Source organism: Phoenix dactylifera, chromosome 12 (genome assembly GCF_051530095.1).
Source record: "Phoenix dactylifera cultivar Ajwa chromosome 12, Ajwa_hap1_PhDact_Kaust_v1.1, whole genome shotgun sequence".
In the NCBI taxonomy this organism is placed as follows: domain Eukaryota; kingdom Viridiplantae; phylum Streptophyta; class Magnoliopsida; order Arecales; family Arecaceae; genus Phoenix; species Phoenix dactylifera.
In genome coordinates, this window is record NC_143201.1 from 25,014,488 (window position 1) to 25,027,531 (window position 13,044).

General features: G+C 41.3%; 1 protein-coding gene across 1 annotated transcript; it reads left to right on the forward strand.

Moving 5' to 3' along the window:
* LOC103716693 (uncharacterized) lies at positions 1-13,044 on the forward strand. Its single transcript, XM_008804833.6, is given in 7 exon segments — positions 1-2,401; positions 3,059-3,373; positions 3,376-3,459; positions 3,462-3,489; positions 3,896-4,011; positions 12,432-12,686; positions 12,689-13,044. Coding segments are annotated over 6 exon segments (846 nt in total). The 5' UTR covers positions 1-2,401; positions 3,059-3,171; the 3' UTR covers positions 12,850-13,044.

Genomic DNA, 13,044 nt, shown 5'->3' on the forward strand with positions numbered 1-13,044 from the left:
CCTAGGACTGCGAGTATGATAGCAACAACTTTTTGAACCGAAAGAGGCTCCGGTGTCCTAAGGTCTCCTTCATGCTGATCAACACCGGGGAATAGTCAGAAGTAATGCTGAAGAAGTGACGAATCTGATAAGTAGAAAAGCACCAAATCTAACCCGCCATAGCAATAGCCTTATCATTCCTCTCTCAAACACGAGCATCGTCCGTCCGATTATTACACCAAGTATATCTCAGGTCAGAGAAGTCGAGGTCCACCAAATCATTTGCATCGATGAAATTCTGGAGCTCTCTAAACTCAATCTTGTCCGTGTAAACTTTGCCACTCCTCTTCTCATGGAGTCCGGGCTATGATTGAAGTCCCCAGCTAGAAACGTGGGAATTTCCTGCCTGGTCAAGCTAGAGATCACATCCCATAGCACCTGCCTCCACCTATGGTCAGTACTTCGTACACAATCTCAGACAAAATTGAAAGAGATCATTTACTTCAGAAAGGAATAAAAAGGGCTTATCAGCCCCCGCAAGCTCCAACGGCCTCCTTCACCCGTGCCACAGCCATCGCATGCTCCATTCCTTCGTCGAGCTGCACCCGCCGGAGAGCTCCATCCACACCACGCTCCCCACGCACCACTGCCGCCCCGATCGGGCCCATAGAACAGCCAGCCTCAGCCTCCGCCGGGGAAGACGTCGGCTTCTCCCCCTTGGACCCCTCATCGAGCGCCCCCCCAAGCTCCGCAGGGAGATGTCCTCCGCCTCCACCACCCTAGTGGGAGAGCTGGCCCCAACCATCGCCACCGCCGCTGTCCTCTTCTTCCTCACCACCGGTGAATAGGGGACCGCGTCAGGCTCGGTCGCAGTAGAGCTGTCGGGCCGGGGCAATTTCGCCAGCCCGCCCGACCCGCCTGCGCCCTGGGCCGCGTCCAGGCCCTCAACCGGACCGCTAGCGCCCGACTCCCCCGCCAACTTCACATTGGGGCCCCCCAGGCCGGCGTCCACCATAGATACTTCTGGGCCACCCCTCGACCGGCTTGGGCCCCCAGGCCGCTAGTTTTCTTTTGAAAACTCCAACTCATTACTTTTCCGTTGACCCTTTAAGAGTTCAAATTTAACATTCCTCACGTTGAAAGAAAGAGCATCCATAGACCCTTCTCTCTCCAACTCTCTCGAGTGTACGCAGTTCATGCACACATGCAAGCTACTTTTCAACCACGCACCACCCCCCCCCCCCCCCCCCCCCCCCCCATAACCGCTCTCAGTGGTCGGATCCTCACCGTGGCGAGCCAAGGACCGAACACCGGTCGCCCCTCCGGCCTCATTCCCTTGCTTTCCATTGGCACCGAGATCGACGCCTACCTCCGCGCCGGTGTTTTCTCCAGATCGGGCAGATCGCCAGCCTCCAGCACCGGCTCCAGTCCCGAAAACTTGCACCCGTTGTCCGAGTTCCCAATCCTACCACACCGATAGCAGAATAAGGGCACGCTCTCATACACGAAAAGGGTTGCGAGAAGATCCTAGACCTCCCCTTGATTTGGATCCCGGGCTTCAAAGGCGCTGTGGAATCAATAGCCACTTTCACCCTTGCGTACCCCAGCTTCTTCAGCTGGTCAGTGAAGGAATCCATGGCCAGCGGCCGCCGCGATCTGGAGAATAGAAGCCTGATCCCAATATTCCAAGGGGAGCCGCGGCAGCCTCAGCCAGATGACCGCCGTTCTGACCTCATCCTTGCCGGGAACAAAGTCGGGAGCCCACAGCTCCACCGCCAGAAGCTGGACCGCGACCACCCAGGGCCCGCCGGCCAGTGCCTCCTCCCGATCATCCTCCGACTTAAACCGGAGTTCATGGTGATCCTCCGCTAGTGGGAAGGTTTCCACATCGTACCCGAGCTTCCCCCGGATCTTCATCTCCCGGGCCACCTATCCAGAGCGCACCAGCTGTTCGACGGGTTTGCTCAAAGAGAGCGCGAAATTAAAGCAACTCTATGCCTTCCCTTTTCGAGCAACATTTTATCCCTCTCTCGCCAGACTCCAGCGTCCACAGGGAGGCACCCAAGAGAATGAGAGGAGGAAACGTTGGCGGAGAGCGTGCTTTCGGGTCGCAGGGCCCCTCCGACCCTGCGCGCGGACAAGGCAGAGGAGGAGGGCAGCGGCGACGCTTCCAAGACCAGGAAGCACGCCCCCCTCGCCGCTTGGCTTCCCAAGAACGTGACCGGAAGGGCGGTGCCCTCGCGGCCGTGCCTTCTCTTCGCCTCCCTGCTCCAACTCGGTTTCCTCGCCGCCATCTTCTTCTCCCGCTCTCGGACTCTCTTCTGCGCCTTTTCCTCCTTCGAGTCCGTCTCCTGCGTGACTCCTTCTGGCGACAGCATCGACAACCTCGCCACCGAATTCGGATCTCTCGGCGTGCCCTGGTGTAAGCCTCTCTCTCTCTCTCCCCCCCCTCCCGACCTTCGTACGAATACTGATCTGGGTTTCCGAAGGCATGGATTCTTGATTGATAGAGCGGTTCCTTTTGCCCCTTTCGTTGATTATCTGATGAGTTCTTGATTTCTTTCTAGTGTTTCATTCCCCGGTGTTTGATTTGGATTTTCGCCTCGCCACCTTGTTAGGATCTTGGACTGATTCGCTTCTAAGATTCTTTCCCCCCCTTCTCCCCCCCTTCTCTCTCTCTCTCGATGCATTTGATGACATTACAATTATATATAACAAATATCTTGCAGAAACTTTCATAGAGTTTGCTTATTGATCACTGGTGATTTCTTGAATCAATGCATTTGATGACATTACAATTGAATCATAGAGTTTCGCGTAGTTTTGTTGATTTCTTCTCCTACGTACTGTATTTCTTTTGATTGTCCATGCTCTTTACACAAGAAAAGTTCAACATTACTTGGTGAGCATTCTGTCGGATGCTCCTCATCAAGATTTGAATATAATGCACTCATATAGTGTTTACACTCATACAAACAAATGGCACTGATTTGATCATCAATCCTGCAGCTTGCTGTGGGTTCTTGTTACATAGTTTCTACTTTTGCTGTGCTTCCTTAATTCTTGTTCCTGGCAAAAGGCAGATGAAAACATGGAAAGACAGTGGAAGGGACTTCAAAGGATCTGCTCAAAGGCTTGGAAGAATTTGCGCCAATATATGAAACCCATCCAATCAAGAATAACAAGTATGTGATGGGCTTCGACCGCAGTTTCGGGCTATGGTTCATGATGTGCTGGGATCTGATAATAGAAAGTGGCTTTTTCAAGGGGCACTCCACATGGGTCCTATGATAGGCGATGCCGGAGAAGCTGATCATATCCCTTTCCCCTCACCACCCAGAGAAGTATTTGAGGAAGGGGCCTGCCTATGTGGATAAGAGCTGCATATATTTTGCCAGGAGTATTTTCTGGACTTTGGGAGTGTTGATTAGGGAAGCATCATGGAAATACACGAGATTTCAGATCTCAGTCCGGTTCTTCTTTGAATGATCATCGAAGCGGGTTGAAAAGGTATCTCTTCCCTTTGCTAGGATCTGACTTCTTATTCAAGATATGCAATTGATCCTTACTAATGTTTTAAGTTTTAGATTTTATGGAACATTGGCCTAAACATTTATCAAATCACAATTTTCTCCATGGTTTCTATGCTCTAGTTTTTTGTTATTTTAATCTTGAGAGGCTATGCATGCATTATTTTGTGTTATCTTCCTTCTAGTAGATTTTTTAGTCGTTTCTTCCTCATTGTAATTTATCATTATGCTTTCAAACACATCCTGATTCTTAACTTTGTAAATATGTTATGTCAAGCATGAGAATACGAGACATGCAGTTTAAAGGCCCTATTATTTTTTTTTAATCTGATTCTTTTATACTTCACCCATAGTTCTGGTTTTCATTCTCACTGCCTGCTGGATAGATTGAAGCAGGCTCTGAAAGCTGGCTTTCAGCATCTCATATTCGAGGACGACTATGACACTGGTACTGGTGACCATTATTCCTGGAGGTAGATCTGTGATCAGTTTTTTATCAGAGGTACCTGGATTTGGCATTTCCTTTTTTTTTCCTTATTAACGCTTCATGCATATTTTTGTTCATGTGATCTTTTCCATGCCTGGGTGCAGCAGGTGCACTTGGCATTTTTATTTGTTATGTCATTCACTTAGCATTGCTTGTACTATTATTTCTCCACTGACTTAGCACATAATGTACCATCTTGGATGACTGATTAACTTAAAGAAAGCAACTAAAGAATTTAGCTGAATTGAAATCTAGGAATCAGGAGAGGTCTCATATTCTGATAGAACAAGCTTGCTTGTGGTTACTTTCCCTCCATGTATAAGAAGTGCTGTGGAATCTTGTAAGTATTTTTGACGTTCCTGATGTGCTATATCAGAATATACTGCTTTATTTATTTATTTATTTATTGTTAGCATCAGGTCCACTGATACTACCAAAATTATGATGAAACCGTCTCAAATCTTGAGGACAATTGCGACACTGGGACTGGTGGCCGTTATTCCTTGAGGCAGATCTGTGATCAGTTTTATATCAGAGGGACCTGGCTTTGACATTTCCTTTTTTTTTTTGTCCTATTAACACTTCATGCATATTTTTGTTCATGTGATCTTTTCCATGCCTGCCTGCAGCAGGTGCACTTGGCTTTTTCATTTGTTATGTCATTCACTTAGCATTGCTTGTACTATTATTTGTCCATTGACTTAGCGCATAGTGTACTATATTGGATGACTGATTAACTTAAAGAAAGTAACTAAAGAATTTAACTAAATTGAAATCTAGGAATCAGGAGAGACCACATATTCTAATGGAACAAGCTTGCTTGTGGTTACTTCCCCTCCATGTCTAATAAGTGTTGTGGAATCTTGCAAGTATTTTTGACATTCCTGATGTGCTATATCAGAATTGACTGCTTTATTTTTTTTTTAACATGAGATCTGCTGATACTACCAAAAATAATGATGAAACCGTCTCAAATCTTGTTACGGCTGTTAAAAAGTTATTACATATCAGAAGTGAGGAACATATGGTGTAGATTCCCTAAAAATTCAAAGTCCAACAAAATCCGAGGATGTTTTTAATGCTTATATTCAGAAAATTAAAGCATTAAGCAACCAAAAAAGTACATTGCTGGTACAAAGAACCTGAAGTCCGGGTTACTGCTCAATGACAAACTCCTATGACCTTCATAAGGGTCCACATCAATTACTTCTGCAAAAGGACTTAAATTCTACTAATGGATATGTTGACTCTCTTTTTTTTGGCTGATAGGATGTGTAGACTCTTTTCTCATTAAAAGATTGAACTGGAAATGAGTTGTTGATTCACGAAAAAGGTTCTTTTTTCTCTTCAAAAATTTACAGTTTCCTTTAAGACATGTGATTGATATATATGTAGGGTCTCCAATATTTAAACTCCTCTCCAATATTTAAATTCCTCAATGATACTTTTATATTTTTTAATTCTCAACAACATGTGGAATAGTCCTTGACCTGAATTGTTTATTTTTAATTTACAGGAGTTGGTAGTTGAGCATTGGCCTCCTTTCTCCCAAGTCTAAACCCTTTTCTCTTGAACCCTGTCAGGTTTGTTGCTTTCATATAACAATGTCGATATTACAAAGCAGGTTTTGATTTTACTACCTATGCAATTCTTTTGGATTTTTGATAAAATAAATTCTTGCATTCTTTATTTTTAGTGTTCTAGAACCATAGAATTGTTATTGACCATGGTGAAGAACATATCATGCTGTATGTTTTAAGGCCAGATTTTGCCCTCAAAATTTGACCACTTAGATTCACCCTAGTAGCCACCTTGTATTTACCCAACCCGTAGCTGTATGATGTTTGGCCTCTCTGTTGAACCACAACAACCTGCAAGTAAGCACATCAAATATGTCCATACCAGCACAACACCTTGCCGAGTTTTGTATTTTTTTCAATTAAAAAGTGACCTTTTTATGCAATGGACTGATCTATCAACCTTCAACTTTATCTATATTTCTCTTCTGGAAACGTTCCTAGTGGATACAGACCCTGAAAGAAGGATGTTGATGGAGATGATAGAATTCTATGTGAGAACTGACTCAGTTTTTCCCCCCTTCTCTTCCCTCTCCTGAAGAAGATAGGGTTTTGATTTGGTTGTTGGTTAGGTTGTAGCTCTTAGGGATGAGCTACAGAAATGAGAATTCTGAGGGTGGGATAGTGCTAAGACCTTTAGATTGTCTTACTATGTATGGATTTAGATAGTGGAATGTGGATCTAGAGGGGGTGAGACTAAACTTGTTATTGGGAGTCATAGGGGAGACTAAGGCTTGTTAATTGGAGATACAAGGGTAGGGTATACAGAGGGGCAGACTGCGGGGGAAGAGTAGAGATAGAGTTTATTGTGTGATTGTTGAAGAGTTCAGCATGGGAGCATGGGCTAGAGTTTGTTGATTGAAGCATTATTTGATTGCAATTTGATGTTGGGAGAATTGGTATACAAAAGATTGCCCAGAATCCAATTCTTTTATGCTGGGTATTGAATATATGTTTGGAGTTCCCCTTGAAAAAGTACATCAAGGAAATTAAGAGAACTTTTAGAGTACAAAATGATAGATACCTTTTGAGAACATCCTAGAGTAGAATTTCAGGCCTTTTACTTTTGGGCTTGATTGCATCAGTTTTCTCAAAGAACTAGTTTGCATCAGTTTTATAGAACCTTCCAAAACTAAGATTGATGGCTTCATGTTATTGGATATTGGAAATTTGGGATTATGATTTTCTGAGCATTAAATGATCTTTACCTAGACTGTTGTTCCAATTATACGATGGAAGCACTATTGAAAAAATTGGGGCTTGAACCTTCTAAATCAAAGAATTTGTTTGGAGGATTTTAGCATTCAAAGTTGTTGTAAATAGGATGTTTCCTTTTTTTCTTTGTTTTTCCCCCAAGGAGGGTTGATTTACTAAAATGAAAATTCTACCACTCATGCTGTGAAAGTTGAAGCCTGTTGCATGAAGTTTAAGAAAATAATGAAATTTTTAAAAGAAGTAACAACAATGATTTACTAGTAATGGAAATGAAAGTAAATGATTTATAGGAAGAGAGTGGATGGATTTATTTAGGGGAAATGATGAAAGGAAGGGACATGATCAGGACTTTATGAGAGTTTTGGCATGGAATCAGATTGAGAGTGATGCACATAAAGTAGGGAATAGAATTTTTAAGTATTTTCATAAATGGGGAATGGGAGGAGGAAAGAACTGCATTGACGAGATCAAGGTTCGCAATGTCGGTGCTGTACCTCGTAGAGGTACCATCTTGGTAAAGTGTCCATATGCCTGGTATGAGCGTTGGTTTAGCATACAAATAATCAATACGCTCCCTATCTTGCATATTAGTTTGGTACCAGTACGGTGAAGTACACCCGCTATGCACCGGTATTTACTGGTATTGCGTACCATGGAAGAGATAAAGGTGGATGGGTGAAGCTTTGGTGAGGAAAATATTGGTAAGAAGATTTGAGAATTCAGATCTGTTTCTAAAAAGAGCGACTGTATCATTGCTTGGGAATTTTAATTTTATGGAGCTATACAGGGGATGTGGATGAACATGAAGTGGAATTGGATAAAGTGTTTAGACTTGCAGCTTGTCGCGTTACACTATGGTTCTTGAATTGTTTGACATTTAACCTTCTGAAATCTCAAGGAAATACTTAAATATAAAGAAAAATTAGAAAGTAGCTTAAATGTGTTGGAATTTGTAGACTGCTAACTAAATTGACTAGTCAGTGGTACTTGTAAAAGAAATTCATTTAACACTCGAAATAGTAAAGAATCAGATTGACTTGCTGGATTTTCGAACTTCTTGTGGTGCCAATGGACTAGATTTTCTGGTATTGTGTGCACCATGCAGACATGATTTACCTGTTGATGTTCACATGTCTTGCTGGTTGTGAATGGTTCTTCTCAATCTAGTCTAGTTATAAAAGCTGCAAGTCTTTGAGGCAAAGGGATCTGATATCACTGGGCAAGTCCTCCTCATGGATTTAAGGTCTATTACACCTTATGAGATTTAAGGTTGGAAATAGGATGCTTAACTTGCTTATAATCATTGTGCACATATTACACCTTTTTCGAAAATGATTTTGTGCAAACCTTGTTTTATCTCATAATTATCATGATGAGTGTTTTTAGTTTATCTAGAGCTTGCATGTTCAATAGCTGCCTTTTTGTTGGTATAGAATTGTTAGGTTGTAATCCAGAGGCTTCTTGTTTAATATTCTGGTCTACATTTGAATTGGGAGATATTAAGTGTGCATGATTGGGACTAGTCATAGACCTACCTGTGTGAGGAGAGCAGATTATTTGACTGAAAAGAATGCCTTTTGGTGAAGTTACTCAGTCAAAGTTGTGATAGCCAGTCTATTAATTTGATGTATGTTTACCCTTGAGGGAACTGTAGTGATAAATTTAATGCTATAAAAATTTTTGTGGCAATTTCTCATGGAGAGGTAAATGAATATAAAGTGATTCATCTTGTGAAATGGGAGTTTTGGCTCAGTTTGGAATGTTGGAGACTAATGATTGGAGATTTGAGGGGATATTCAGCATTCAGAAAGGGCAGAGCTCCACTCGGCTTGCTTTCAGCTGAGCTGAGTCATGTCACCTTGAATTAGTTCTCAATAAATCTTAACTTAGGGCTCCATTAAGATTGATTAAACATTCAAATATACAAAACTACTGAAAAATTCCATATAATCTAATTCTTTCATATTTACACAAAAAATGATGTGCCTCCAAGCAAAAGAAAATGAAGATATGAGACAAGTCCATGTGCTGCCCTTATTCATTGAATTCTTAGATAGTTGCTTCATTGGGAGTTACAATGATCAAAACCATAAAATCTTACTATAGAAAAACAATGCATTAATGAGATTTTGTGCGGTTAAGGATAAATATTAGGAGACATAGGAAATCAAAGAACAAGCATCCTAAGTAGCTTTATGTGAAGAAGAAAAAAGAAAAAAAAAGAAAAAAGTAGTGACTTTAGAGTATGTAGACAATGAAACTGTTATAATGAAATCTCAATCTTCAATATGCAAAAAAGGAAATTATTGTAAACCCATAATGATGGCACCATTGATAATATGCTCATCTTGATGCAAAGCCTAACCCTCAGAAAGAAAGTTGAACTCACAGGCCTCACTCTACTGCGAAAAAAGCAAGACAAGTCTGGCAGGTAGTTGTGAAGTGAGCAATGTTGATGTAGTTTTAGGACTTTATCTTATACATAGTTTATGTTTTTTGTTGTTTCCGTGTTTTCCATCCAAAGCCATGGATTTTCAGTCGAGTCATGTACTAGTACTGCCAAGCAAAAAGGGTCCACCTAGGTGTGATAAGAAGCCTAACCCAACCCCAAACCACCACACTTAATTGCTTGAGCCTTGGCCTTTCTTCAATGCCCATGGCCATTGCTCATCTCTAGGAACAAAGGAGGATGGATGATAGTCTTGGAAATAGAATTGTGCATGTTAAATGTATGGAAGAAGGGAAGTTAGAAGAGGAAAAAAAAGATACAATATAAATCTGCAGAAATATGCAGAAATCTGCAGAAAACAACACAGAAAAAAAAAAAAAAACACTGTTCACGTGAACAGTAATCCGCCCATTACTGCTCACGGAACAGTAACCCGACCTGGTTACTATTCACAGAACAGTAACTCGGCCTATAAAAAGGAGGATAACATCCAAAAAAAAGGAGAAAAAAAAATTCTAGAAAGGTGAGTGTCACTGTGGGCAAAGCTCTGCGAGACCCTTTTCCTTCCATTTTCATTCTACTTTTTGACCTATTTCTTCTTGGAGCCACCTTCTTGACCTCATCACCTTCATCTTGATAGTTTGGTGGAGCGCGGTCTGAAGATTCTTAATGGATTGAAGGAACCAAACTCGCAAAGGTAATTATTCGACTAGTTCTATCACCATCTTTTGCCCAACCCTCGTTTCTTCATCCATCAATCATTATCTCCACCCATCATCATTACCATCTATCACATCCTTGGAATCCGAGTTTACTGGCAGTATTTTTTTTATTGTGCTGTTGTGGTTATTTTCAGTTTGCTGCACTAGTTATATTTCATTAATAAGATATCTATCATGTTCTGTTTTGCGTTCATATACCTCTATGATGTTCTTCTGGGATAAGTATTTGCTGAAGTGTCTAATCAATCACACTATAATTGATTATTATGAAATCAATCTACACATGTAGTAATCGATTATAAGTTGCACCAAATGTAAGGATGAAAGACCATTGCCACTGATGTCATTGGTTAGGTGCAAATATATTCATCAATAATGCGCTACTCAACAGCAGGACTGGGTAGATGCAGTTGTCATTGGTAGATCCAATGGTTGAGCCAGTGGTCACAGTGGCTTCTGCGGAGATGTGTGTAATGGCAGCTGGCACCATATGCTTCAGATCCATGCCTTCCATGCGACTCCAAAGTTCATGAATGATAAGAGGACAAATGATCATGGACCCCCCCTTGACCGATCGACCACACCTGCAAGCTGCACATTCATGGTAGATGACCACGTCAAATGTTTGTAATGCAATGAGGAAATAATGCATGAGATGCTCTTGAAGCATACATGGTCATCTGCAGCATTTAAAACTCATGAACACATCCAGCATTAAATATTGCACGTGGTGTTCAAGCTAGTTTGGTCAAAGAGGTCTTGATTCCTCGCTGGAGGAGGAAAGGAAATAAGCACAAGCGGCAAATGAAATGCAGGTGGCATAGAAAAGTCAGGCTAAAACTCTCAAGCTATGATTATTTTCCTCTCCCCTCCTTTTTCTTCTAAAGCCTTCCAAACCATACTGGTCTAAAGACAAGTGATGTAGAAGATAAAGAGTAACTTGTTAGATTAACCTCCATGTTAGTGACTTTTTGTGTGCATCTGTTGCACATGCTAATTTACAATGTTACCCCGTTTATTAAAATTGGTTGGAACAAAGGAAGATCTTTAGGCAAATTGTTTATTGTGTCAAGATTTTTTTTTGATCCAACCCGTAGGAATCAATAGAAAAGGCAAATCCCCTATATATTTGTGCAATGAAATTTTCTTTTTATCAAAATAAGAAACATTTCAGCATTTGTTCCCTGAAACATTACCAAAAAGCAAATGCCACCTATACAAAAATTACTCAGCATTGGCAATGTGTGCTGATAAATTGTTATAGAAACTTGCACAGACACAAATGGTCTCATCGAGGGGCAAAATTTCTTAAATCTTGTACAAATCCAATCTGCAGCCACTCAAAAGAAATACATCGAGGAATCTCGAGGACCCAGGTAAGTTTCATCATTTTCAGCCAATAAATAGATAGCAAATGTCATCTAGGATCTCATATGGAAACAATCATGAGGTTTGCATCTAAAGAGGTTCTCATGACAGTGGGAAAGCCCAAATCACTTTGTCTTTGTGGGTTTGCATCTTCCACTTAGTGTTATATAAATTACCCACTAGCATGGGTGCCAGCAAAACTGTAATTTTATAAAAGGAGGCTACTGTTTATGCTGTTGAGCAAATTTATAATTTGAGGACTTTAATCTCCTGAGGAGCATTTACTATATGATCATCGACCATACTGATGCAAATATATTCATTCTTTTTCTCTTCCTCCCACCATTTTAGCATTTTAGGATATATTAGTATCGTCGTGCAACTATTAAGATTCTCTTTCAAATCACTCCCTCAACTATCTTCAGTCAGGAAAGTTTTCTCTTTTTGAGCATACAAATCAAGATTCATGTCTCGTCTCTCCTGCTCTTGTACCATCATTTCAACCATCGTTGCCAAGTAGGAGCTTCTGTTTCCTTACTCACCCTAGTAGATGATCTAGTCACATTGCAGGTCCAACATCCATCACAATGCCGCTAAATCCTTGCTGCTTTGATTGTACTCTCTCGTAACCAGATCAATGCTCCTTCCACATGCAAACTCCGGAAAATATTGGGAACGCCGTTCAAAGTCTGTCTCCAATACTCAATTTATAGCCACTGTTCTTCTCTGTTTATGAAATGAGAGATCTGTTTAATTAGGACATGTTCGTGTTTGGTTGACTGATTTTTCATTAACTTCCGTAACTGTAGGTTATCAAAACTTGGACATTCAGCTAGTTGTGCTGATGGAAAAGCTCTAAAGAAATGTGGCACCGAGTCCTGAATAAATCATAATATGGAGTATATGTTGTAGGAGTCCAGTCCGCTTTTGTAAATTATAGTGCTCTAGGCTCTCGTTGTGGTATGTAAATACTATCATACTATGTCTTGTGCAGTAAGGTATATGTTTTATATCCATATACCATAAATATTATCACCACTTAACTATAGCTTCTTTTCTTATCATACCAACCTCTGGCAGCGGCTATTTTTCCCTCTTGTCCAGGTGGTGGGCACAGCTTCTTTAGGGATGGTGATTAAGCTAGGATAAGAACGAAAAGGAAAAGGTTCTGGGAGAAGGCTGTAGGCATAGATGATTGATGTGGGATGGGTGAAGCATGGTGGGGTATCAGAGGGCACATGCTTGATGTTTTTTACCGCAGCAGTAAGGCCACATCATATGCAGAACATTTTCAGAATAGCAGGTTTGTGGAGTCAGTGTTCGATGTCTATTGGGAGTTCCCACCAGTGGCTGGTCCCTCGCTCATCAAACAAGGTATGACCCTGCCCGTGCTCCTGATCCAATCATTGAAGAAGGCAGATTTGGCGTCTTCCAAAGGCTTGGTCTAACAAGGTTTGAAGCTTTTGTATTCAATGGATACACTCAAATGGCCTATCTTCAGATATCTGCCCCTACCTCTTGACTCTTGAGTAACTGTAGAAAATCTTTAATATCTTCTCTTCTTCTGGATAATTCAGGTATAAATGGAATCAAAGATTTGTTCGATCTACTTCAGAGTTTAATCTTAGTTTGTGCATTTTCTATTTTGAATTTTGTATATATTTTAAGATCTTTGAGGGAATATATGCTTCCACAATCATTTCTGGATTGCTGAAAA